At 38.8% G+C, this 27,566-nt stretch overlaps 1 protein-coding gene across 1 annotated transcript; it reads right to left on the reverse strand.

Moving 5' to 3' along the window:
• On the reverse strand, positions 1–27,566 carry LOC306999667 (transitional endoplasmic reticulum ATPase). The gene is made up of 20 exons (XM_079614542.1): positions 27,432–27,566; positions 24,656–24,693; positions 23,466–23,577; positions 20,866–21,038; positions 19,835–19,977; positions 18,148–18,278; positions 17,933–18,064; positions 17,734–17,836; positions 15,526–15,659; positions 15,319–15,454; positions 12,137–12,249; positions 10,958–11,122; positions 9,207–9,329; positions 7,713–7,860; positions 7,450–7,514; positions 6,471–6,649; positions 6,195–6,324; positions 4,860–5,018; positions 3,555–3,706; positions 1–2,078 (listed from the first exon to the last, which is right to left on the reverse strand). The coding sequence occupies exons 2-20, from the start codon at positions 24,676–24,678 to the stop codon at positions 1,982–1,984; spliced, it is 2,418 nt and encodes an 805-aa protein (XP_079470668.1). The 5' UTR covers positions 24,679–24,693; positions 27,432–27,566; the 3' UTR covers positions 1–1,981.

Raw genomic sequence — 27,566 nt, forward strand, 5'->3', positions numbered from 1 at the left:
ATAATTACATTTCCTTTATTACCATCAGACACACAATCACATCAACGCGTTTTTTAACAGCACCAACTTCTAATTTAAAGTGAATAATAGGCTTTAAATTTAGAGGTGTAAAGAGTACCAGAAAACCATACTGGAGTAAGGTAAACAGCAACAATAACTTCATTACAAGTAACCAATTCAAATACGACTCGAGTAAAAATCTTAGGCCTGGTTTCAGACAGGGCTTAGATTAAGTCAGGATTAGGCCTTAGTTTAATTAGGGCATTTAAGTAACTTTAAACGTACGTGGCTTAGAAAAAAAAACATGGTGTGCATCTTGATACAATGGCACTGACATATTTCAAGATGCTTTCAGTTAAAACGGCTCAAACATGCATTTGAGTCTGGGACTATTTTAAGCCTGGTCTGTGAAACCGGAGATTAGGATATCTGATTGTAACAGTACTTAAGTGTTTTACTCAAAGTTGCACTAACCCGCAACACCTAAGAGACATGCCAGTGACATGAATCATGAAACAGTTGATTTGTGAAGAGAGCAATCACGTTTATTCACTTAAAATAAAACTGAACACTTCAAAATTGCAAATAATCAACGTCGACACAACAACAGCCTCTTAAACATCTACAGACACTCAAGTCTCAGTTAAGCTCAAGTGTTCAAAAAGAGTATAAATAAACCAATATCCTTTAAAAAGTTCTCTACAATATAATGGATAAATACAACAATGTTAAGTAAAATTAAGTAGGTGAAGCCTACTTGCACTGGACATGCTGGCATTCATGTCCTCGTCTAATATATGAAACACCTGCTAATCACAACGGCTAATGCACTCGCTTTCATGTAAAGTGGCCTTGTTGACAAGTTTTTTGTGAACAAGGGCAAAAACACACGAAATATACTACCTTCAAATTCCCTGTAGATGGCGATATCACTTCTTAGCAGAAATAAACTGCTGAAGAAAAAGTTATCGACTACCATAGAAATACATAATAAAGGCTAGATGTCTCGTCCGCGCTGCTGGCCAATGGAGGTCGACGTCGGCACCTAGCGGCCATCTTGCCACAGTCAGCTCGCTCGCTCGTAACATTGAGTTTTAATGGTGCATGTACTTTTTAAATAAATTTTATTTTCGATTTTCAAACGGGTTGGTTTGTTATAAACATCAGAGATGCAGTTCAACATGTTCAAGCATCCAGAATTATAGCCCCGTTAATAACGTTTGTAAGAAACCAAACCGTTTGTAAATCCGTCAAGATTTCAGCGAGATAAGAGTGCTCATGCAGATCACTCACTTTACATCAGGAACCACAGAGCCCGCCAGAAAGCTTGCCTGTGACAAGATGGCCGCCGGTGATGACGTTAGAGACAACGCCATAAGACATCTAGCCTTTATTATGTATATCTATGTGCACTACTCATCTCTCATTACAAATGTATTGGAGTAAAAATTACATTTACTTATTCAAAAATGTAGTCAAGTAGAGAGTAAAATTCTTTGATACTCAGTAGCCAAAAATATACTTAAGTACAGTGACTAATTACATTTACACCACTGATTCAATTTAATATTTCTGACATTAGTTTCTCGCAGAACTAAAAGAGATTACAATCCCTGTCAGAAAAACAACAACATACAGATATTGGTTGTTTCCACTATTAAAGGGACAGTTCACACAAAAATAAAGATTCTGTCATCATTTACTCAAGTTGTTCCAAACCCGTTTGAGTCTCTGTCTGCTGTTGAACACAAAAGAAGATATTTTGAAGAATATGGACAACCAAACAGTTCTTGGACCCCATTGACTTCCAGTATAAAAAGTAAAAAAAAAAAAAATGTATATAGAAATCAATTGGGCCCGTCAACTCTTTGGTTACCCAGAATTCATCATTTTTTGGGGGAACTGTCTCTTTAATAATCATAATGTGTCGATTCCAGTCGGAAGTGAGTTTCTTCTCTTCTCTCAGGAGGGTTGACCTCGATTACTGATAGAGGTCATCATCTCCATCATTTCTGAACTGACCCCCAGAGCCTTGGCCTGACCCTTGACCTCCACCTGACTGAGCCGCTGTAGGAAACCTGACCACGAGGCAAAGAATGAAAGAAAGAGATTATTTATATTGCAGAACCAGGTATGATATGTGTAGCGCTTTTCACAATACATATCGTTTCAAAGCAGCTTTACAGAAAGTGCCACATTACACATTACAATATAGAGTGATCTGTCATCAGAGGAAACTGTGCATTTCAGAAATGTACATATGCAAATCACAGATAGCTAAACCTTTATTAACCCTTAAAGACCTATACAGGCTAACAATAACTGTTGTTCTTAAATGTTTAATAACTTTTGAACCGCTAATCCAATCTGTATGCTTTAAAAAGTCATGTAAAGAGGAGATTCGTGGCTTTTATGTGGACATTCAGAGGCTCCGTAGTGAATGTGATCGCGTCATCAGGTTTTGATCAGCATTGATTCGTCATAGAAACCCATGCATTTGTTTCTCTGAGCCAAACAGGGATGATTGTTGATGCTTAATCCCATCCTCATGCCCAGATTGGTATATATATATATATATTAGGGCTGTCAAACGATTAATCGTGATTACTCACATCCAAAATAAAAGTTTGTGTTTACATAATATATGTGTGTGTACTGTGTAGAATTATTATGTATAAATACACACACATTCATTTATATATTTAAGGAATAATTGCATTTATATACTGTATATACATTTATATAATTTATATAATATATATAAATATTTTATATATAAATATAACCAATTTTTCTTAAATATATACATGATTGTGTGTGTTTTTATATATATAAATAATTATACGCAGCACACACACATATATATTATGTAAACACAAACTGTTATTTTGGATGCAATTAATCGCGATTAATCTTTTGACAGCCCTAATATATATATATATATATATATATATATATATATATATATATATATATATATATATATATATATATATATATGCGTCACTTTAGCTTCAGGGTTCTATTATAATGTTTTCTGTTTATTTTACTTCCTGAACTTTTTTGGACTTTTCTGCATTGTCAGTAACCAGCTTTTCACTAAAAATCGCCTATAATAATGTGGTAATAAATGGCTATAACTTGCTTAGGGATTGTTACATGTGGTCAACATTTCATCTGGATATCTAGAATATACAAGTAAAACTTTCTAAAGGAAAAAATCCAAACTTCAGGAGAATTTGTTTGAGTTGAGTAAAAAAAAAAGAAAAAGAAAAAAATGTGCTACCGTTTTTCTAAAATCTGGTAAATTCATCCATTCCAAGACAAAATGAATGTAAAATTGGGAATTGAAATGAGCTAGATGGAAACGTCAAGTTCTCATGTTTAAAATGATATATGGCACCTGATGCTGACTTTAAGGGTTCATTTAAACAATGTAATAATTTAATACAGAAACAATGAGCGCATTAAAGTAATGAATACTTGTTTGTTAGCAAATGAATATGACATTTAGAAAAGTATGATTTGATTTGCGTGTTGATGTGTTTGATTACCTGAAGGTCCCAAATCCCCGGCTCTGCTGAAGAGTCTGAGCAAACATCTCATACTTGCGTATGTCGTTGTCACTAACAGAGCGACGAGCAAATCTCATGGCTTCCTCGAAATGATCCTTCCTGATCTCAGGCACCGGGTCGTAATCGTCCTCCTGGAAGCAGTTATGAAGGTATGATGCACAGGTATGAATCACGTGCTTGTCTATGACTCTAAACACACAATATAAACTGTTAAAGTCCCCCTGTGGGGAAAATCAAGCTTTTAATGTTGTTTATACGTCTATGTGGTGTTTTTAATCTGCTTTAAGACAAACCATGTGTAAGTTCATAAGTCGACAGCATTGCTGAGTATTTTCTGCTTAAAACTGCAGTGAACCAAAGACAGTCTCAAAAACACGGTTTGAAATCGCTGGTGTTTCTGACGTCACAAACTACCTTGTAACCAATCAGATCAACGTGTGATCGTCAACCAGTGGATCTCTGAGTGAGTGAGTGAGTGAAGGCAGGGCTCATTTGCATATTCATAGAACCATGTATACTAAATGAGGCAAGGGTGTCGAGTTACATTCAAGATATTTGAAGGCTTGACCATTTTTCCTCAAGGAAAAGATTTTTAAATATGTAATTTTGGTGATCAAAGATGAGTTTTAAGGGATAAAATGATTGACTACAGGACTTTAAGACACATTCATATGAAGCTGAAGGGACTGATTTATCAGAAATGATTTAACCTCAGACATTAGATTGGTCAGAATGGTCTAGTTTGACATTTGATTAGTGAGGTTGACTAGTTTATCTATTTATTTTTTGCAATAGTTGCTAACATAACTTAAGAAAAATAAACCCTAAACTGTTTGTCAAGATTATTTCAATACAATATCTAAAATTAGTAATAAAATCCTCAACTTACATCACTCACAAAAACAAAAACACAAACATAGTATTTTACCTAACAACATATTTCCACTTCTGCAGTCGCCACTGTTCTTCTGTCTGTATGCATGTTTTTCATGTAGTTTTGCTTTTTATAAATGTCATAATCATTTGTAAAGCTGGTTTGAAACGATGTGTATTGAGAAAAGCGTTATATAAATAAATTTGAATTTGTTGTTGGCCAAAGCTAGCTATAAAACAGTCAGCTGCCGTTTAAGAAATCAGGACTTTACCGCTCTCTCTAAATTCGTGTTCAGCACGCACACACACACACACACACACACACGCACACACGCACACGCGCACGCGCACACGCACACGCACACACACACACACACACACACACACACACACACACACACACACACACACCATAGCCGTGTCTTTCCCGTCCTGGCGCTGTCTCTCCGCACGGATCTCTGCCTCGATGGCTTCTCTGATGGCCAGCTTACAGGCTCTCTGGCAGATCTCAGTCAGATCCGCTCCCGAGAAGCCCTCCGTTATCCGGGACAGATACGCCAGATCCACGTCCTGCGGAACACACCGTTACAGGGGGCTTCGTGTGTGTGTGTGTGTGTGTGTGTGTGTTTATGTTATTTATGAAGACAGAAATTTGTATAATGACATGGGTATTACAACGTGAACGTGATTTATGAGGACATTTCCTGAGTCCTCCTATTTCAAATGGCTTTAAAAACATACTAAACAGTGTTTTATTAAAAATGCATAAAGTTTTCTGTGATGGGCAGGTTTAGTGTGTGTGTGTGTGTGTGTGTGATGGGCAGGTTTAGTGTGTGTGTGTGTGATGGGCAGGTTTAGCGTGTGTGTGTTTGTGTATGTGTGTGTGTGTGAGATGGGCAGGTTTAGGGTTAGTGTGTGTGTGTGTGTGTGTGTGTGTGTGTGTGTGTGTGTGTGTGTGTGTGAGATGGGCAGGTTTAGGGTTAGTGTGTGTGTGTGTGTGTGTGTGTGTGTGTGTGTGTGTGTGTGTGTGAGATGGGCAGGTTTAGGGTTAGTGTGTGTGTGTGTGTGTGTGTGTGTGTGTGTGTGAGATGGGCAGGTTTAGGGTTAGTGTGTGTGTGTGTGTGTGTGTGTGTGTGTGTGTGTGTGTGAGATGGGCAGGTTTAGGGTTAGTGTGTGTGTGTGTGTGTGCGTGTGTGTGTGTGTGTGTCTGTGAGATGGGCAGGTTTAGGGTTAGTGTGTGTGTGTGTGTGTGTGTGTGTGTGTGTGTGTGTGTGTGTGTGTGTGTGTGTGTGTGTGTGTGTGCGTGTGAGATGGGCAGGTTTAGGGTTAGTGTGTGTGTGTGTGTGTGTGTGTGTGTGTGTGAGATGGGCAGGTTTAGGGTTAGTGTGTGTGTGTGTGTGTGTGTGTGTGTGTGTGTGTGAGATGGGCAGGTTTAGGGTTAGTGTGTGTGTGTGTGTGTGTGTGTGTGTGTGTGTGTGAGATGGGCAGGTTTAGGGTTAGTGTGTGTGTGTGTGTGTGTGTGTGTGTGTGTGTGTGTGTGTGTGTGTGTGCGTGTGTGTGTGTGTGTGTGTGTGTGCGTGTGTGTGTGTGTGTGTGTGTGTGTGTGCGTGTGTGTGTGTGTGTGTGTGCGTGTGTGTGTGTGTGTGTGTGTGTGCGTGTGTGTGTGTGTGTGTGTGTGTGTGTGTGTGTGTGTGTGTGTGTGTGTGTGTGTGTGTGTGTGTGTGTGCGTGTGTGTGAGAGAATGACCTTAGCCACCGGGGACTTGCGGAGGTTTGCGCGCAGGATGGCGGAGCGAGAGCCCATGTCAGGGAGAGGGATGTAGATCAGCTGATCCAAGCGACCGGGTCTCAGGATTGCAGGATCTATGATATCAGGCCTACATCACAGAAGTGCAGTTACTTATTAAAAAAATAAAAAAAAGTAGAGAGTAAAAGTCTTTGATACCCCAAAATACACTAATTACATGTACACCACTGATTCAATCTAATATTAGTATTTAATAAAAAAAGTTTTTTTTCTCACCTGTTGGTGGCGCCGATGATAAAGACGTTCTTCTTGTCGCTCATCCCGTCCATTTCGGTCAGGATCTGGTTGATGACCCGGTCCGCCGCTCCTCCGGCGTCTCCGCCTCCCCCCCCGCGGGATTTGGCGATGGAGTCCAGCTCGTCGAAGAACAGGATACACGGGGCCGCCTGCCGGGCCTGTTACCACGGCAACACAAGCATGTGATGCGGTTTGTGTGAGAATGCAATCTCTGAATTCTAAACGGAGTTCCGAATGCTTTGAGTGGAACATTACAATCGTGAGGTAACCGGTTAAAGCACATTTGGCCACATCGCAGTTACAGTGTAAAGAATAATGTGTCTGGATACCACTCAAAACTTTTGTTATTGAATTAACATGCTGTAAAAGTGTCAGTTAGTACATTATATACATTACTTTTCAAAAGTTCGGGGTCGATGTGAGATTTTTTGTGTTTTGAAAAAAGCATTAAATTGATCGAAAGTGACATTTATAATGTGCAAAATATTATATTTCAAATAAATTCTTCTTTTTAACTTAATATTCAAAGAATCTTAAAAAAACAACAGTTCAACGCTTTCCAAACTTCATTAAACACAACCATTGATAATAATCATAAATGTTTCTTGAGCAGCAAATCATCATATTATACTGATTTCTGAAGGATCAAGTGACCCAATCACAATTCAGCTTTGATCACAGGAATAATTCACATTTTAGCATATATTCACATGAGAAACATTTAAAATATTTGAATATGATCATTTTTCGACTGTATTTTTGATCAAATGCCTGGTTGGTAATAAGACTCTTCTTTTAAAAACATAAACCTTCTTAATGACCCCAAACTTTTGAACGATAGTGTGTGTAGTCACATGTTCTCTTGAAGAATCACAAGTGGTCACAGGAAAGGGGACACACACACTTGAGATGCACGATGGTGTTAAAAGCACATGTACAACAGCAGGAGTTTGTTCACCTTATCAAACACATCTCTGACGTTTGCCTCGGACTCTCCGAACCACATGGTGAGCAGCTCTGGGCCTGCGATCAATGCAACATATGCAACAGATTACACACACACACACACACACACACACACACACACACACACACACTCAGCCTATGCTTTTTTAACTTCAGTCTTCTCGCGCTCACACACACACACACACACACACACACACACACACACACACACACTATGCTTTTTTAACTTCACTCTTCTCGCTCACACACACATACCTTTAATGGACACAAAGTTGGCCTGGCACTCGTTGGCTATGGCTTTAGCTAGTAGGGTTTTGCCACAACCAGGTGGACCGTAAAATAAAACCCCTCGGGATGGAGTCATTCCAAACTTCAGGAATTTATCAGGATACTCCACAGGATACTAAACAGAGGGAGAGAGGGAGAGAGAGAGAGAGGGAGAGAGAGAGAGAGAGAGAGAGAGAGAGAGAGAGATTGTGAATGGCCACTTCATACCTTAAACTTAAAACTAACACTCGCCAAACACCGAATGAGTAAAAATCGTTGTTGTGAAACAGTGTCTATGGCCAGTAACATTTTTATGAATTGACGCTTCGCATGGAGTTTGATTGAAAGGCGATCTGACCAATCATAATCTGCCATCCGCAGAATCCGCCATTTTTGTCCGACAAAGCAGTCAGGAGAGTTTTCCTATTTACATGTTGTGATTTGTATAGTCACAGCGTGTACAAAAAACAAGGTCACATGAGACACAGCCATCTTCTAACCGTATACACACTGGGAACTATATTCTCAGAAGGCGAAGCTGGGCGGATAGCACAACACTGAGCGAACTCTCGTCTCCTCACCGCGGGGCTTCTCAGGCGCTGCGAGCGAATCCCTCCGCAGAAGTAGCAGTGCTTCTCCTTCTGAGAATATAGTTCCCAGTGTGTATACGGTTAGAAGATGGCTGTGTCTCATGTGACCTTGTTTTTTGTACACTCTGTGACTATACAAATCACAACATGTAAATAGGAAAATGTTGGCGTTATTTTGTCACTGATTGGGAGCAGTATGCTAGCTGGAGCCATTTACCGCCAGTCTTTGTGCTAAGCTAGGCTAGCGGTGTGTGCGGTCAGACAGAGTTACGGCACGCACAGAGATGAGAAGGGTATGTATGGACTTATCTAACTCTGGGGGATACGGGGAATAAGATAAAGTCCCAAAAAGTCGGTGTGTTCGTTTAAGACGACGGGAACTCAATTCGTTACTTGCATTGAAGGAAGTTTTCTGTGTGCAAACATCAGAAGTGCCAGCCCAGAAATCCACGTCTCAGTGCGCAAATACTTAATTGAGCGCTTTTTCATATCGTACTCTTGAACATATTCAAACTAAATTATGGCCGTCTTAGCAAGTGTCCATAGTCAGTTGTGTCTCAACTAAAAAAGTAAACAGTTGAGAAACAAAATGCATGTGTGTAACACTATACTGGATCCGTGCATTCGCTTCCTGCTGCTGTCTGTATTTTTTAATGTTAATCAAACAACAAACAAAGAACAATCACTCATTGCTGAATAACTTTTGTAACTTAAATAAGGATTCATCAATGTCTCATGGCTGGTTACACACACACCCAGTACATTTTCTTAAGCCAAAAAAGTTAGTTTTAGGCCCTGCGTGTCTGTGTGTGTGTGTGTGTGTGTGTGTGTGTGTGTGTGTGTGTGTGTGTGTGTGTGTGTGTGTGTGTGTGTGTGTGTGTGTGTGGTTTACCTGCACAAGCTCCTGTAACTCTCGCTTCACCTCATCGAGTCCTCCGATGTCCTCCCAGTTTACCTGAGGAACCTCCACTAAAGTCTCCCTCAGCGCAGACGGGTTACTCTGACTGAGCGCCCACTGGAAGACACAACAGATGCTATTCACTAATGAGTCAATCGTGTCCGGTAGACAAAAATAACAATAAATGAAAACTTTTGCTTAAGACACATGATTTATTATGAGGGAAAATACCCCATCTCAAACGACGAGTTAAAAAAGAGATAAATACGTATATTTACATCTTTATCTTTTCGAAGTTTGGAGTATGACAATAAACCCAGAGAAAACATGGTTGTAATAATAAGAAAAAAAGTTTAACATTAAACCCACGGTACATCTACGAAGTGGCATGGCAATTGAAATAACTATGTTTAAAAAAAATAGTTGAAATGCTTTTGCGTTCGCTTGCAGAACTAATGCTTTCCCCCAGAGAAGCTTTTCATTTGCTCCCAAAAGCACTGAAATATAGTTTTTCCTTTCATCTCATATTATTTTCATCACAAAAGTTTTCATCATTAAGTTCATTATTCTCATATTGTTTTTGTGAGAGAACGGAAAAGCATTGAAATACAACTCATCCTCCCGTCCGTTTTTTTTTTTTTTTTTTTTTTTTTCTTCACCATCACCATGTCCCTTTAGTGGCTTCCTAAGTTTCTACTACATCTATCCCTCAGGTAAATTCATTATTTTTTCTAATTTTGTCTGTATATTCCTCCCAAAGAATTTAAGCAGAAACATCTGATACAAATTAATACTTAAAGGTACAATATGCAAGATTTTCTGCCGCTAGATGGCGCTACAATCCAAACAACAACAGCGGCGTCCCTTGATGACGTGAATCGAAAAATCATGTTCATGGACAAGGTAAAGTTCTATTTTTATAAATGTAGCGTTTAATGACATGCTTTTATTTCATTAAAATGAATTAACCGCAAGAAAAGTAAGGTTTGATACTAAATTGGTTATCATGTTACTGTATTTGTCGAATTCGCAGTTTTACGTGTTCTAAACTATTGTTGTAAAAGTACATTCGAATACACACACACATCATTTGCCAAAAGACGGATTAATCTTTATGTATAACACATGCTATATTTATTTACATGGCCATAAACACCAGACGTGATAAACAATGTCAATAAACTAAACACAAGTCTAAAGCAATAATACTTTCCTACATAAACATAACTATTACCGAATGCTACATTTGGAATATATAAAATTGACCCGTACGTTTATGGGACTTGTCTTTGTCGAGAGAACCGGCTGCAATCGGTAAAGAATAATTGTGTTCATAATGCCTGCACGAAACAAGCTAACGTTTGTTGCTTGATAGACGCTACAACTCCCGCATTTTTCCAGGGCTCCACGCGGTACGAATGGAAACCGAGGCTAACGCGGATATGACGCCACTGACTAGCGACTCCCAGCTCACCCCCGCTCACACGCCCCGTTTCCTTGGTTAAAATTGCAATTTTCTCACGATTTAAAAATAGTTGGAAACATTTGGGATATTGTAAGTAATCAACTTAACAAAATATATAACACTGGCCTTGTGATGTTGGGATATTTTAATGCAAAAATCGTACATATTGCGCCTTTAAATGCATCATCAATATCTCTGTTATGTCTCTGGATCAATGATAAAGCAACATCGGGTACTAGACTCGTAATCTGGTGCAGAATGTGTGAACGCTGAAGCTGACCTTGAAGTCATCCATGGTGACGGCCAGTGAGTTGAGCAGTTCTGCGTCGATACTGTCGTCCTCCAGGTCGATTAAGGTCATCTTTTTGCGGATGGCCTGCAGCGCTGCCTCTGAACACAGAGCGGCCATGTCTGCTCCCACGTGCCCATGTGTCTCAGCCGCAATCTGTCACACACACACAGTTATGAAATATCTACACATGAACTAGACCAGGGGTTCTCAACTCCAGTCCTCGTACCTCCCGCTCTGCTCAGTTTGTATGTCTCTCTTATTTAGATCATGATCTCGCGCCATTAACTCGGGTTTGTCACGATTGACAGGGTCCCTATGCAGTGTTCACTGCTCCCTACATGTTTTTTTATAAAACACACACTTTTACCCAAACTGAATATTAAAAACAAGTTTAAATGCGTAAATTTTCTATAAATATTTTTGTCTTCATTTTCTTTTCTGACATAGCCAACTCCAGTTCTTGTTAAAACACACTAGACATGCAAATTCTGTGAGATTTGGGCACTTTTTGTGTGAAATCATATTTATTTTGTCCATCAAAAGTGTGCTTTCACTTTAATTGAGTGTGAGCAGTGCAGCAAAATTAGACTTGGCGCTGAAACCCCGCTTCTCTGCTGTTTACGCGGTGTGAACGCACTCATTGATTAACATGCACGCCGGAAAAAATATGCGCCGCCACTTGCGGTGTGAAACGGCCGTAATTCACAAGTTTTCTACATGTGCGGTCAGTGTGCACGTGTGATGCTGATGTTGCGCGATGTTAATCATGCGGCGCCCGAGTGCATTTGACCGGCATAAAATCGGCATATGACCGGCCAGTCGTCGCTCACGTAAAATTCTGCCTATTCCGGTCACCAGCCGATCAATCGGTGCATCTCTAAAAAATTACGTTTTGACAGTGCACACTACAACACGGAAATGGCGTTTTCAAATTGATCCAATTTGGAGAACGTTTCCAAAAAGGTGAGTTTTCATTCATAAAAACGCCGTCTCAAGTGTGCCGTGGACGGAAGGGAAAAACGGAGAAAGAAAAAAGATGCGTTTTCAAACGAAAATGTATTAGTGTGTACTAGGAGTGTGTCAGATAGGAGAGACCGAGCAGGGAGGTGAAGGACTGGGATTGGGAAAACCCCTGAACTAAACCCTGCATCACTTCCTCTTCCTCACCCGCTCCAGGTCCACATCTTCCCATAGCTTCATGTTCTTCGTGTGAATCTGTAAAATCTCCAGCCTGCCGGTGGAGTCAGGGATGCCGATGTCAATCTCTCGATCAAAGCGACCTGCGCAGAGGAAGGACACACATCAACACTTACACAGACCTTTCTTTAGAGAGTGCGTTTCGGGCCATTCAGGGTTTAAATTTAACACCCGCCAAACGCGGGTAAAAATCACTGGCCAATTTGGCGTGTTACTTTATTATGTTTACTCACTTTACTGGGGAAGTTTGTGTAAACCAAATCTGCACAGATTTAGAGCAAATACTGAACTGATTTATTAACAGCGTATTGCGCAGAATCTGCTCATATCTGGCACACTTGAACATAAACTGTTCAAGTTTATGATTGATTGATTGATTGATTGATTGATTGATAAACGTCACTACGCAACAAATAACGTCACGCTTGTTCACTTGCATAGAGAGCCTAAGTCCCGCCCCTCCGCTTCCGGCTCATGGGACCTTATTTTGGAAAAAATATGTATGGTAGTCAATGGCGAGAGACAAGTTATCTCTTTATTCCGTCCGAACTGAGCCCTGAATTACACATATGATGTTTGTCAAATTAAAAGATAATTATGAAAGTCAAGAAAGTCGCAGTTTGTCATAAAACTGAAGAGTAACATTTAGTTTTAATTTGGAAACCGCTCAATGAACTACATCTCTCGTCTCGCAATATACGTCACCGTTGCTCGTGTGTGTGCAGTCTGGTACAACACACTCCGGCATCACGGCGTAACGTTACGATTATAACGTAAGACTCAGTAGAGTTGGCTTCAGTAGAGTTAGCTTCAGTAAAGTTAGCTTCAGTAAAGTTAGCTTCAGTAAAGTTAGCTTCAGTAGAGTAAGCTTCAGTAGAGTTGGCTTCAGTAGAGTTAGCTTCAGTAGAGTTAGCTTCAGTAAAGTTAGCTTCAGTAAAGTTAGCTTCAGTAAAGTTGGCTTCAGTAAAGTTAGCCTCAGTAAAGTTAGCTTCAGTAAAGTTAGCTTCAGTAAAGTTAGCTTCAGTAAAGTTAGCTTCAGTAAAGTTAGCTTCAGTAAAGTTAGCTTCAGTAAAGTTAGCTTCAGTAGAGTTAGCTTCAGTAAAGTTAGCTTCAGTAAAGTTAGCTTCAGTAAAGTTAGCTTGAGTAAAGTTAGCTTCAGTAGAGTTAGCTTCAGTAAAGTTAGCTTCAGTAGAGTTAGCTTCAGTAGAGTTAGCTTCAGTAAAGTTAGCTTCAGTAAAGTTAGCTTCAGTAAAGTTAGCTTCAGTAAAGTTAGCTTCAGTAAAGTTAGCTTCAGTAGAGTTAGCTTCATTCATTGAGAGAAAAGGTATGACGTCACATGTGCGCCTTTTGGGTTTGTAGTCTTTGTAATGACGTATTTTCACAGTCTTATACCTCAACAGTTTTACATCAAACTGCGACTTTCTTGATTTTAAAATGTAACTTTTAAATTGACAAACATCATATGTGTAATTCAGGGCACAATTCAAACGAGATCAAAATATTTGTTGTCTCTCGCCATTGACTACCATACAATATTTTTCCGAAATAAGGTCCCATGCTCCACCGGAAGGGGAGGGGCTTCTGCTCTCTATAGAGCTGGTAAGTCCCGCCCCCTCCGTAAAACCCCGCTGGACCTCAAAGTTGAAAAAGCGTCAATGCAAGTGAATGGGAGAAAATAATAATTTTCTGGTCCCGTTTGAATTGTGCCATGAATGTGAACATATGTTGTCTGTGAATTTTTTATATAATCTTTCATGTTTCAAGTTTGACAGTATATGGTATGATTCGTCGGCTAGCAGTTGTGGAAAAGACATAACGAGAAAGACTACATGTCGCCTATGTGACGTCACCCCATAAAGTTGACTTACCCGTGGTTTTCGCCAACCTCAACGATTTTGTCCTCTCCCTGAAAGAAGGCGGTGAAGTGCACCAAAGACACAGCCATGTCTAGCGGGATCCGTGAGCTAGAGCCGTGAGCTAGTGGTGTTGACGTTTCAAACGCGTCGAAAGCAGCGAAGAGTTGTAGTCCACAAAGTGCTCTCACACAAAGTCTACCCGTATCAAACTTCTACCCGCTAAATTGTAGCATTCTTCACACGAAAGATTATATAAAAAATTCACAGACAACATATGTTCACATTCATGGCACAATTCAAACGGGACCAGAAAATAATTATTTTCTCCCATTCACTTGCATTGACGCTTTTTCAACTTTGAGGTCCAGCGGGGTTTTACGGAGGGGCGGGGCTTACCAGCTCTATAGAAGTAAAAGCAAAGATTAAAAAGCATTTGGTTAACAGAAAAGACTGTTATTTTCCAACATCCTACTTTTTTTTTTATGTTCTTTGTACTGAATTGATCTGTCCAACTAAAACACATTTTTGGTGAAAAGGATGAGGGTGAAAGAGGAATGAGGAGAGGCTGGATGACAGGATTTTGTTTGAATAAGAATAAGAATAAAAAAAAATATATATATATTTAATAAAATCTGAAATTCATACATGAATTTCTATGTATTCCAAGCTTTGGCAATATTGTATTATTTACAGTCATGCCAGTAAAGCAATTTTGAATTGAATATATATATATATAAACACAAACCCAGTCTGGAGTCGCACGGGTATATCTGTGGCGATAGCCAACAATACATTGTGTGGGTCAAAATTATTGATTTTTCTTTTATGCCAAAAATCATTAGGATATTAAGTAAAGATCATGTTCCATGAAGATATTTAGTGAATGTCCTACCGTAAATATATCAAACATGTATTTCTGTGCGTGAGTGCAGCACAATCGTGAACATAAATGCACAACTTTAAAGGAGATTTTCTCAATGTTTCGATTTTTTGCATCCTCAGATTCCAGATTTTCAATAGTTGTATCTCGGCCAAATATTATCCTATCATAACACACCACACATCAATGGAAAGCTTATTTATTCAGCTTCCAGGTGATGTATAGATCTCAATTTCAGAAAATTGACCCATGTGACTGGTTTTGTGGTCCAGGGTCACATATTTGACACTGGTTTATTTCTCTGCGCTCTTTTTTTTTGGCTAGTAGAAGTTCTGAATGGCCGGTAGCTTAAAGATGTAGTAGCCAAATATAGCAGCATGAATGTCTATATTATGTGCACATGTGTGTGTTCGCACCAAACCGGCGTAGAGCGGGGTCCACACTGTTGGGTCTGTTGGTGGCCGCCATCACCACCACATGAACGCGCTGCTTCAGGCCGTCCATCAGTGTGAGCAGCTGAGACACGATCCTGCGCTCGACCTCACCGTGAGTCTGCACACATCAGCCGGTTAACCACGGACACACGTCACACAGTCACATGACACGCCTGTCTCTCTGCTCACCTTCTCTCGCTTCGGCGCGATCGCATCCAGCTCGTCGATGAAGATGATCGCGGGGGCGTTTTTCTCGGCCTCCTCGAAAGCTTTCCTCAGGTTGCTCTCGGACTCGCCTGCGAGTTTGCTCATGATTTCGGGACCTGGGATGTGAAAGCAACAACATGAGCAAACGCCCCGCCGGAAGAGCATATATGGGCATATACTGCTAAATATAATGCAACATATTACACATGCACTACCATATCTGATCACATGTACATCTATATATTATGAAGTGTATTACTGAATATAAAATTACATACATTATGATATACGTGACCCTGGACCACAAAAGCAGTCTGGAGTTGCACGGGTATATCTGTGGCAATAGCCAACTATACATTATATGGGTCAAAATTATTGATTTTTCTTTTATGCCAAAAATCATGAGGATATTAAGTAAAGATCATGTTCCATGAAGATATTTAGTAAATTTCCTACTGTAAATATATAAAACATGTATTTTTGTGAGTGAATGCAGCGCAATCGTGAACATAAATGCACAACTTTAAAGGAGATTTTCTCAATATTTCGATTTTTTTTGCACCCTCAGATTCCAGATTTACAATAGTTGTATCTCGGCCAAATATTGTCCTATCCTAACAAACCACACATCAGTGGAAAGCTTATTTATTCAGCTTTTAGATGATGTATAAATCTCAATTTCAAAAAAATTTACCCATGTGACTGGTTTTGTGATCCAGGGTCACATATTAGTAAATGTATTCTCACATATTTTTTAATATATACATTTCTTATTCAATATATTGTAATGTATTATTCTGTATATTTTCAAATATACTGTTAAACCATTTAATATATTGATCATTCATATATGGGAAATATATTTTCTTCTCATAACTGTAAAGCCCTGGAAAATGGAAAAACATCATCAAAATGTTATTGATACAATATTTGGCTCTACTTGTTTTGTCCACAAAATCATTTGTCACAAGGATCAAGGTAAACACATTTATGTCATGACAACTCTGAGAGTTTGGTACGGTGATGGATATGACAATGTTTCCCCGCCAGTGTTTTTGATTTTTGATCATTTTCACAAAACTTGACTGAATATTTTGTTGTATTAATATCTGAACATGCAATATATCAAAAGAAAGAACACTAGCCTCTTCTTTTAAACAACAAAAAAAGTTTAATTCATGCATTCTTTTTTTTCAACACTTGAATGTGGGAGTTTCGTAAAAAAAAAAAAGAGCAACATTTCGAATAAAAAGCTGAGAAAATCGTTTTTTGTTTGTTTTTCGTAGACTACAACATGCACAAGCAATGCTTTTATCGCTGGTTTCTGCTTCTTTTTTGCCCGTGTTTTGATCCAGAGATTCGACAGTCTTTCAGAAGTCGTGTAACAGCGGCCACTACCGTATAACACTGAAAACACTGTCATCATTCAGCTCAAGACAATCCAGTGTTGATTCAGTTCAGTTCCATAACTGTAATGTTCTTAGGAAATTATGAAATGAGTTCAATTCAGCTGTACGCTGTTTACTGACACTACTGTCTGCAATTGCTCATAGCTGAATTTTAACTCATTTCATAATTTCCTAAGAACATTACAAAAGAAGGAGCAGAAACCAGCGATAAACGCATTGCTTATGCATGTTGTAGTCTTTGGCGGGAAAAAAGATTTTCTCAGCTTCTTGTTCAAAATGTTGTTGTTTTTTACGAAACGCCCACATTCAAGTGTTGAAATAAAAATGCATGAAGCTGGAATAATTTTTGTTGTTGTAGTTTAAAAGATTCAGCTTGTGTTCTTTCTTTTGATATATTGCATGTTCAAATATTCATACAAAAAGAATATTCAGAGTCCACAAAAGTTTTGTGAAAATTATCAAAAATGCTGGCGGTGGCTGGCAAAAAAAAAAAAAAAAAAAAAAAGTTGTTCAGAGTTGTTCAAAATGTTGCTTTTTTTTATTAAACTTTTTTTGTGTGTGTTGGAAAAACAAGAATGCATGAAGCTAGAATAAAACTTGTTGTTGTTTAAAAGAGGCTCTGTTCTTTCGTTTGATATATTGCACGTTCAGATATTCATACAACAAAATATTGTTCAAGTTTTGTTCTCATCCAATAATGTCAGTGCAGTCAATTTGATAATATCAAGTGTGTTTTAGCGTTCTCAGTGCCAGACTGTGCTTCTCAAGTGTGTGTTTGTACCATTGATGAGAAAGAAGAACGCTCCCGTCTCATTGGCTACCGCTCGAGCCACCAGTGTTTTCCCCGTCCCGGGAGGACCGTACAGCAGGATCCCCCTCGGAGGCTGAGGAACCACAGCCAGTCGGCGTTCATTATCTTTACTTATAAACAGACATGATGTCTAGATGAGTGTGTGTTAGATGTGTGCAGTGACTCTTGCCTTCACGCCGATGGCTTTGAACAGGCCGGGGTGTCTGAGAGGAAGCTCCACCATCTCTTTAATCTGAGCCAGCTGTTTCCGACACCCCCCGATGTCGTCGTAGCCGATGTCATTCAGACTCTCCTCCTCATCCTGACACCGGCAACATATCACATCATGACGTGCGGTCGCGGTAACATGGAGAAACCGCACTGGTATGGTGACGTCACACTCACCTCTCGTTTGATTGGTTCTCCCTCGCAGTGGACGATGGTATCCGGGGCAACGATGCAGTGAGGGGCGGGGTCTGTTTCCACCACTTTAAACTCCACCGCTCTCATGCCTCCTCTCACCAGGAAAATATCGCCTGCAGAAAGTGTCCAAATAAACTAAATCCATGTTCAATTTTGGTGCATAAGGGAATATGTTGTGTAGACCAGCGGGTGTGTAGAAATCTAGTCCATATCTGTTGCATTGTTGTTGTTGTTAACACATATAAAACTATTACAAAATAAAAAATATTAATTTAAATAAAGCTGTAGTAAAATAAAATAAAAATATCAGAAGAAAAACCTTAAAGGAAAGCAAAAAAACAAACATGAAAAAGGTTTAGCTGGCAGCTAATCACAATAAAATAATGAAGTACTAAAACTCAAAGAAAAATCACTTAAAGGATAATTCCGGTATTTAACACCTTGAGTCTATACTGTAGTTTGTTTTGGATGAACAAGAGTGGTGGACAACATTTTTTTGACAATGGTTCCTCTCTATGGTTCCTTTTGACTATAAAAGAATTGGCCATGGACCCATTTAACATGGGAGTCAATGTGCATGTCCGAAAATGTCATTAAAACAACCTTTAACATTATTTTTCAAAACTGTGCAACTCACCGAGTGATTAGTGATGTTAGTTGATGTTCCAGAAACAAAAAGTGTTGCGAAATACAGTTTCTGTCGTGTTTTATTCGTCATTTTGTAAAATCCCATTGTTGAAAAAATAGTTCCACTATAGCAAAATAAACGGATTGGAATCATATATTGCGACGATATATTGTTTATAATCATCAACGAACACCATAACCACTCGGTGAGTTTAACAGATTTGTAAACGAACATCATTGGTTGTTTTAATGACATTTTCGGACATGCACATTGACTCCCATGTTAAATGGGTCCATGGCCAATTCTATTATAGTCAAAAACTCGAGAGAGGAACCATTGTCAAAAAAATGTTGTCCACCACTCTTGTTCATCCAAAACAAACTACAATATAGACTCAAGGTCTTAAATACCGGAATTATCCTTTAAAAATCACTAAAAAAAATGTTTTTTAAAGGCATAATAATCTGTTGGATTGTTGTTGTTAGCAGAACTAAAAATAAAAAATATTTTTTATTAATTGAAATAAAGCTGTAGTCAAATAAACAATAAATATAAGAAGAAAAACCTTAAAGGGAAAAAAAGAGAGAAAGGTTTCCCTGGCAGCTTATCAAAATAAAATAAGTAAGTAATACAACTGAAATAAAAATAAATATAATTTTTTTTTTAATGGTATAAAATATAATGAAAAATGATAATAGAAAAATAAAAGCTTATCAAAGTATATACAGTGATTAAGAGTTTGATTGATTGAAGTTCCTCAATAAATCGGCAGTGATGGATGCGATGAATTATGCGTCTTTCCAAACCTTTCTGGTAATTAGCATGCAAAAATAATGATGTTGCAAACATATTACAAAACCCTGGCTTATGGTCTATCCTTACCTAAACCTGCTTCTTATCTAAACCCCAGCTGTTCATCTAAAGCTCAAAGTAGATCCAAAACAAACACTCAATATCACACCTAACCCCGCATGCAGAACTGACCTGACTGCTGAGTGAGTGTGTGTGTGTGTGTGTGTGTGTGTGTGTGTGTGTGTGTACCTTTGTTAACTGGTCGGTAGGCCTCCAGAAAATACGGCTTTAGGAAAACATCGAACAGGTTTCCCGTCAGCCCCTCGATAGTGTCGTCAATGGGCAGAACATGGATGCGCTTCCCATATTTCACATCTGGACAGGCGTGGATACTACACACACACACACACACACACACACACACACACACAAGTACCACTGTAAATTTTTATTTTAAAGGGGTGGTATAATGCCATTTTCACAAGATGTAAAATAAGTCTCTGATGTCCCCAGAGAGAGAGAGAGTGTGTGTGTGTGTGTGTGTGTGTGTGTGTGTGTGTGTGTGTGTGTGTGTGTGTGTGTGTGTGTAGTTTTGGCTCAAAATACCCCACAGATATTTTTATATATCATGTTATAGTCACTTTTTGAGGGTGAGCAAAAACACACAGTTTTTGTGTCTGTTCCTTTAAATGCAAATGAGCTGCTGCTCCCGGCACAGGGGGCGGAGCTTCAACAGTTGGCACTCACACACACATGCACTGAAAATTTCTAAAACTGTTCTGCCTTTTATGTTCAAACCGGATTCAGACAAAGATGGAGAGACTCAAGAAGAAGTGACAACATGTAGAAGCAACAGGACATTTCTGAATGGTTAGTTGATGAATTTATGTAGATTATGTGTAGTTATCTTTAGTCATTGATTGGCATATTCTGTCTTGATAATCTATAAATCGTGATCCCGGGGTTTATGTAAATTCTAGGGTTGGTGACGTCACTAACCCGGGAGGAATGTCGTGTAGTTCCTACCAGCCGTTTGTTGTAGTCCTTAAAAAACTATTTATTTAAAAGGAAATATCTCCCTTTGCTTTGAACTTTGAGCGTTGTAACTTTGCAGATGTTGTTTATGATCAAACAGCAACATTACACACTAACTACAGCTAGAAAAGTGAAATCATAATCAACCACCCCTTTAACACTGGCACAGTCTGAAATGAATGCATGTAATGGTGTTGCTGGGAAAAGCATGGGCAGCAGTAAAGCCTGATGTCATGGGCGCGCACCTGATGACATCACCGAGACGCACGCGCAGGTTGTTGCGCGTGACCCTGTTCATGCGCACGCGCTCGTTGCTACACGTCTCGTCTGTGAGGACGATGCAGACCGTCTGTTTCCGTTTCCGACCGCGCAACACCACGGTGTCTCCGCGAAACATCTGCAGCTCCTCCATCTTCACCTGTGACACACACACACACACACACACAAATAAACAGAGCCTGAAATTAACACCCGCCAGTTGGATATTACGCAGTCACTCCTACTAGCCATATAGGAGGTCATCATACTTCCTTTTGTCACCAGGGAACAAAAGGTTTTTCAAAGTGGGGATCTATGACGTCAAAGAAGAAGATCAACGCCCACTTCAACACTGCCTGTTTAGCCCCGCCCACTTCAACACTGCCTGTTTAGCCCCGCCCACTTCAACACTGCCTGTTTAGCCCCGCCCACTTCAACACTGCCTGTTTAGCCCCGCCCACCAATTCGCGCATTACATGAAAGTCATTATAATATGCAACACTGTTATCCAATCATAGCAGTGGGCGTTTACTTCCAAGTCTTCAATGCGACACGCCCATAAAAACCTCAAACCCAGGGTAGAAAATAGCCTATAACTTATTAATTTTGATGTTTTTGATTGTAAAAACCAAGCGAACGTCATAAGTTGACCTCAGACAACAATATAAATAAATTTAGAAAGCCAGTTCATGACTCCTTTAAAAAGGGATCTGATATAATAAACTAAGTGCAATGTAGTGTTGTCAAAAATATAGATTTTTCTACATATCTGAAATATTTCGGATATACAATTTCAATAATTAGATATACAATATTTTTTTAAATAGAAAATATACAATTTCGGCGTAGGATTGTGCGTATTGCGCATAATTGTACTCATTCCTGCAGATTTAGCTCTCACACCCAAAGTGCGGCACATAAAGCTTCTCAGCACTAAAGTGAGTTATTTTGCACTACTTACTGCACTTAAACAGTCAAATACACACAACATAATGTCAAAATGGCAGGCTTGCTTTAGGTGAATGTAAACAGTTGAGAAAGAAACGTGTACATGTGTAACACTCGCTAAGTTTCCATCCACTTGTCAATCGATCTATCTGAAGTTCGGTAAAAAAACGCATGCGAATAAAGCTGATGAAAGTGTGTTTCCATCCAACGACTTTAAAGCGAATAAAAACCTGTGCGTAATGACGTCACATGCTGTGTTGCGATCAAATTGGTATATCGAATTGATTTGAGACATTTTAAGGTGTTCCCATTCATTTTCGCACTGAATCGCACAACATTTAAGCCAACATTTGCAAACAAAGTTTTGCTAGACAAAATGCAATTCATTATTTATTCTGCAAATAGCGCTTCCTTCAGCGTTTATCGCATAAGCCGTATATCGATCAAGATAAAATCTGATGAGACCGAGCGTATTTCATTATTAGAGTCGATATTCATGAATTTCAATCGAATTTAACTTTTTCCATAAGGCATTTTTCATTCGATATCACTTCATTCGGATAAAAACGTGTGGATGGAAACATAGCAACTGTGTCCTAACCAGAGCGATGCGATAAGATTGAAGCAACAAATAATTTGTCTGTCCACACTAGACGCGACGCAAATCAAATCAATCAAAACCCACAGCCAATCAGAACAGCGTGTGGGCGGAGTCTCGCAGCGAGTGAGCGTAATCTTGACGCCAATCACAATAAAATGGAAATCAAATTCACAAATAATAAGTAGGTTACATGAAACATTATTAGACATACATAGGCTACTGAGTTACTAAAACAATCTTTGTCAAATAATACACTTGTTTCTTCACAGTTTGAAAGTTCTTGTTTCCATTTGTTTATATCAAGATCTGAGGTGATTATCCATTGTTGCTTTTACAGCTACAAAGCTGGAGCACTAAATGATATTCAAAGTCACATGACATGCTTTTAACATTAAATAAAGCACATAAACAGTGCCTGAGATTATCATCGCCACACTTTGTGTTTGTTGGTCCAGCGCGACGTCACAGAAAAACAGAAACCGTTTCTAAAATAGAGTCGTCGCGTGTCGCGGCCGGTTAGGACAAACTCTGATTAACATGGAAAAGACGCATTTTATCGCGCGTCACGTGTAGTTAGGACACATAATTTATCCGTGCGTCAAGTCTTAAAGTGACAGCAGCCTGATAATCCTGCTGACAAATGATGAGATGGAATTACAAATTTGGCAGTTTTTCCCCATGGTGTCGATGTCAAAATTATGGCTTGTAACTTTGGAAAGCCACTAGCCACAGCGGCTGCTGAGCAAAACAGTTTATGTCAAGCCCTGAAAATAAAGGGGCTTTATCTATGGGAACTTTCCATTGCACAAAAGGTCACAAGAAGAAAACAATGGTTCTTATATAAGAGCTGTTCACTGAAAGGTACTTTGGCTAACCGAAAATGGTTCTTCTATAGCATCAATGTAAAAAGAAAAACCTTATTGTTAAAAAGAGGGTAGGAGTATACATGGAGATGTTTGGGAAAACTGTTTGAAGCATTTTATAATTTTGCTATTAAGCACTCCAGCAGAACCACACACACAACAATAGACACATTACCTGTGACAAGCACACAATACTGTTGTCCTCATTGGTGGCTTCATCCACGACCAGTCGATTCGGCCGAATCTTCTGCTTCAGAATAGCAGTGGAGTAATCCTCCGACTTTGGACTGTGTTGGACACACACACACACACACACACACACACACACACACACACACACACACACACACACACACACACACACACACACACACACACACACACACACACACATTATAACAGTGCACAATCCAATTTTCCACAACATTAATAATATACAGGGAAGTTCATGTTGTTTTTCTGAATCTTTCTTCAGGATCAGCCATATTGATAATCATGGCATATAAATATTATAGTAGACTGCACAATAATATTACACTAAACGGCACAGAACAGTTACAATTGACTGCATAAAATGTCACTTTATTCTCATCAACTTCCAGAAACTGGCAGAATTAAACATAGAATATCATTCCAATATTTTAAACGCTAAAGTCGTGGGAAAGGTTTCAGTCAGAAAACTATAAAAAGACAGTAGACACTGTATAACAAATATACACTTTATACATAATAATCATATAGTGTGTGTGTGTGTGTGTGTATATACCGTATATATATATATATATATATATATATATATTTAACACTGTGTTTATTATTTTTGAATATACAAGACAGGTAATGGAGAAACACTTTTCCAATTCGTCATTATTTTCCCCACCCCAACTATATTATTTATAACAGATCAATAATCCGTCTACATTCAAATATAAATATTGGTCTATAAGGTTCAAGCTATTTTATAACTGAGTTTTAATGAGAATGAAACATGAAAACAGTTCTTGATCGCACTAACGTGAACACACACAAACGCAAACACACACACTGCTGTCTGGTCTCCTGTTTCTTCATGTGACCCTGGTCTGTTTTTAGAGCAAAGTTATGTCTACTGCCAAGATCAAACTACCAAAACAAACACACATAAACACACACACACATTACTTTTCACGATCAAACGTCATGAATCAGCTAAAAAAGATACTTACAAACACCATAACACTCTACAATGAGCTGAAAAATTCAACTAAAGACCAGTGTTTTAGACGAATCTTACATACACCGTGACAGTCTAAACACACACACACACACACACACACACACACACACACACAAACACACTCCCGAACCCAAAGCGGTCACACTCACTCCGAGGCTCCAGTGACGGGCATGGCGGAGGAGAAGAGCCGGTGTTACGGATCAACTGGGGATCATGTTAACTGGGGACGCGCGCGTGCACGCAGACAGTTTTACCTGGATTTCCAGCAGATGTTAAACGGTTACAGATTCGTCACAGCGAAACTTTCACTGAGCAGATTTAAAAGCTTTCCACGTTATTGTTAAATCTTTGTATCATATTTGGGCTCTGTTGTTTACTCTGTCACTGTTCCGCTGTATGTTTCAGACGCATTGAAGGGAAGTTGTAATGTGTTTCAATTTCGCGACACACAGACCAGTATTTTCACCGGTAAATCGGTGAACTCATCACCGGTATTTTACGGATCACCGATTCAAAACTAATATTTCACTAGTTGTGTGCGAAAATGCGCTGGTATGCGAATAAAGCGCTTTGTTTTTGCAGTGTATATTCCTGCGTATTTGACGCAATTTCAAAGAAGTTTAACATAGCCTACTTTAGTGTCAAGCTCAGAAACCACGCCTATGTTAACATGGGGCATTCGGTTTCATTGGATGAACAGACTTGTCACCGCACTTCAGAAGAATTTTCTTCTCAATATTAGTGTATCATATTTTCTTTAGTGTTGTCATGAGTTCTAATCACAAATAACAACAGATGTAGATTAAGTTAAAATCGCTAAGCTACCTAAAAGAAACATAAATTGCAAAGTCATTAAAAAATGTTTTTCAACAAGTTGCATTTATTTATCTGCATATATAGCCTAATTTATAATGGATCTATTATTTTTATATAAAAACACTTATCAGGTTATTTTACTCTGCTGATTATGTAGGCTACAACCAGCTCTGACACCTACGTATCCTTTTCCCTGGACATAAAGCAGCTATAGGGTCATGCAGTTAATTATCTCATGAACTTGTAACATTTTCAACAGATTTATAAAATAAAAACTTATTTTGACTCCTCTTCTTTCAGAACAATTCTGTAGGCATATAATACTGCATCTTCTCAAACAGCTCAAACAGTAGAGCATTGGTGCTTCCAACACCAAGGTCATGAGTTCGATTCCCAGGGAAAGCAAGATCTGATAAGAAATTAAAATGTGTACTTTGAAATGCGATTTAAGTCGCTTTGGATAACACTGTTGTGTATCTAATGTCTTGTATTGGACATGTAGAGAACACTTTGTCTTTATGTGATTAAAGTCCTGTGAAAAACACTGAGTGCATGGCAACCACAAATTGTATTACTGGAATAACCAGAACATATGAGTGATGATGAATTATTACAAACTGATATTCTCTATGGCTAATATTAATACATCACTAACCTCTTAATCACGTGTCACCTTACATGAATAGCATGACCCTCTCTACAATAGAAAATGTTTGTGTACTTTTTTGCTGACCTCTTAGAAATAATGCACAATGGTATATCAGTTTTATAAATAAAATGTAGTGTTGGGCCTCTTTTTATGTAATATAAAGATGATTTATGCCAGTTCTTTTCATTTGACTAGTACCATGAATCTCATTAACATATTCTCTTTACTTGTTATTTATCACATCATGTGCTTTCATTGTTGTCGTCTGCTAACCGTTAGGAACAGATTAAAAGGTCTTTATTAAATTAAGTGTCCTTATTGTAACTGGTGTCATTGTTGTTATAGGACATATACTGCAACAGCAAATTTATGCAATTAAAGTTAGACAAATCAAAAACTTTGCAGGTTAACCAATATAGTAGCTGCTCAAGAAAGGAACACTATTATATAAAGAGGAGATGTGGAAGTTTCACAATGAAGGGTAATGGTGTAATTGTTCTTACTATAAAAAGGTAATACAACTGTGACATTTATTTACTAATATGACATGATTAGATGGAGAGCAGCGTAGGTATGAAGGCCAAACTGGCCAATGGGTAATACAAATGTATACATATACTGATATACATTGCAAAACAAGTAACTGTTCTTCATTAACATGTTATTCTATAGTTTGTTCTTCCTTCCTTCGATTGGTGGGATGGTGGGACTGTGTGGTCAGACCTTCACGGTTGGCAAATACAGCTGTCCTGCATGCATACACATTTATTTGCCTATTTTTATTTTGTTATTGTTGCTTTCATACCTAATAGCTAATGAATATGTTTGTTGACCATTCCCCTAAATAAATGCTGTGGGTAATTCACTGGATCTATGAGCGATGGCTTATAAATTTTCACCACTCTTTAGGAACATTTATGGAGTGTACTGTATGCTTTATGCTTTAACTCATTCCTCAGCAACATTAAAATAAATAAATAATAAATAAATAAATAAATAAATGCTTGACATGTCCCTTTAACCACAGCATTGCTGTTCAATTTAAATTAAGCCACAAATTGGCATCATAACAACAATCTGCAAATACACACGCACTACAAAGACACATTGTCAATAGCATAATTTATTTAATCTACTTACAGTTGTCATCAGATACGAATTTCATCGAAACGAATGTAACAAAATAATGTGGGCGTGGTCTGTGTGTCGCGAAATTGAAACACATTACAACTTCCCTTCAATGCGTCTGAAACATACAGCGGAACAGTGACAGAGTAAACAACAGAGCCCAAATATGATACAAAGATTTAACAATAACGTGGAAAGCTTTTAAATCTGCTCAGTGAAAGTTTCGCTGTGACGAATCTGTCACCGTTTAACATCTGCTGGAAATCCAGGTAAAACTGTCTGCGTGCACGCGCGCGTCCCCAGTTAACATGATCCCCAGTTGATCCGTAACACCGGTTCTGGGGTCGAGACGATCACACACCAGCCTATCCTTATCCCGGAGAGGTCAGCAGTCCCGGTCCAGTGTGCAGTCCTCAGCTCGGTGCAATGCTCTCGCTGACGCTGACCGCAGGCTCCATGCCTGGGAG

Source organism: Phoxinus phoxinus (assembly GCF_949152265.1).
Source record: "Phoxinus phoxinus genome assembly, chromosome: 6".
NCBI lineage: Eukaryota > Metazoa > Chordata > Actinopteri > Cypriniformes > Leuciscidae > Phoxinus > Phoxinus phoxinus.

Excerpts from the sequence above, each read along its gene's own strand:
- LOC306999667 (XM_079614542.1), bottom strand. The coding sequence starts at position 24,678 with ATGCCCGTCACTGGAGCCTCGGA. Across the intron at positions 23,578-24,655 it reads CCCGTCACTGGAGCCTCGGA|TCCAAAGTCGGAGGATTACT; the intron begins GTGAGTGTGACC and ends TGTCCAACACAG. Across the intron at positions 11,123-12,136 it reads AAGATGTGGACCTGGAGCGG|ATTGCGGCTGAGACACATGG; the intron begins GTGAGGAAGAGG and ends TGTGTGTGACAG.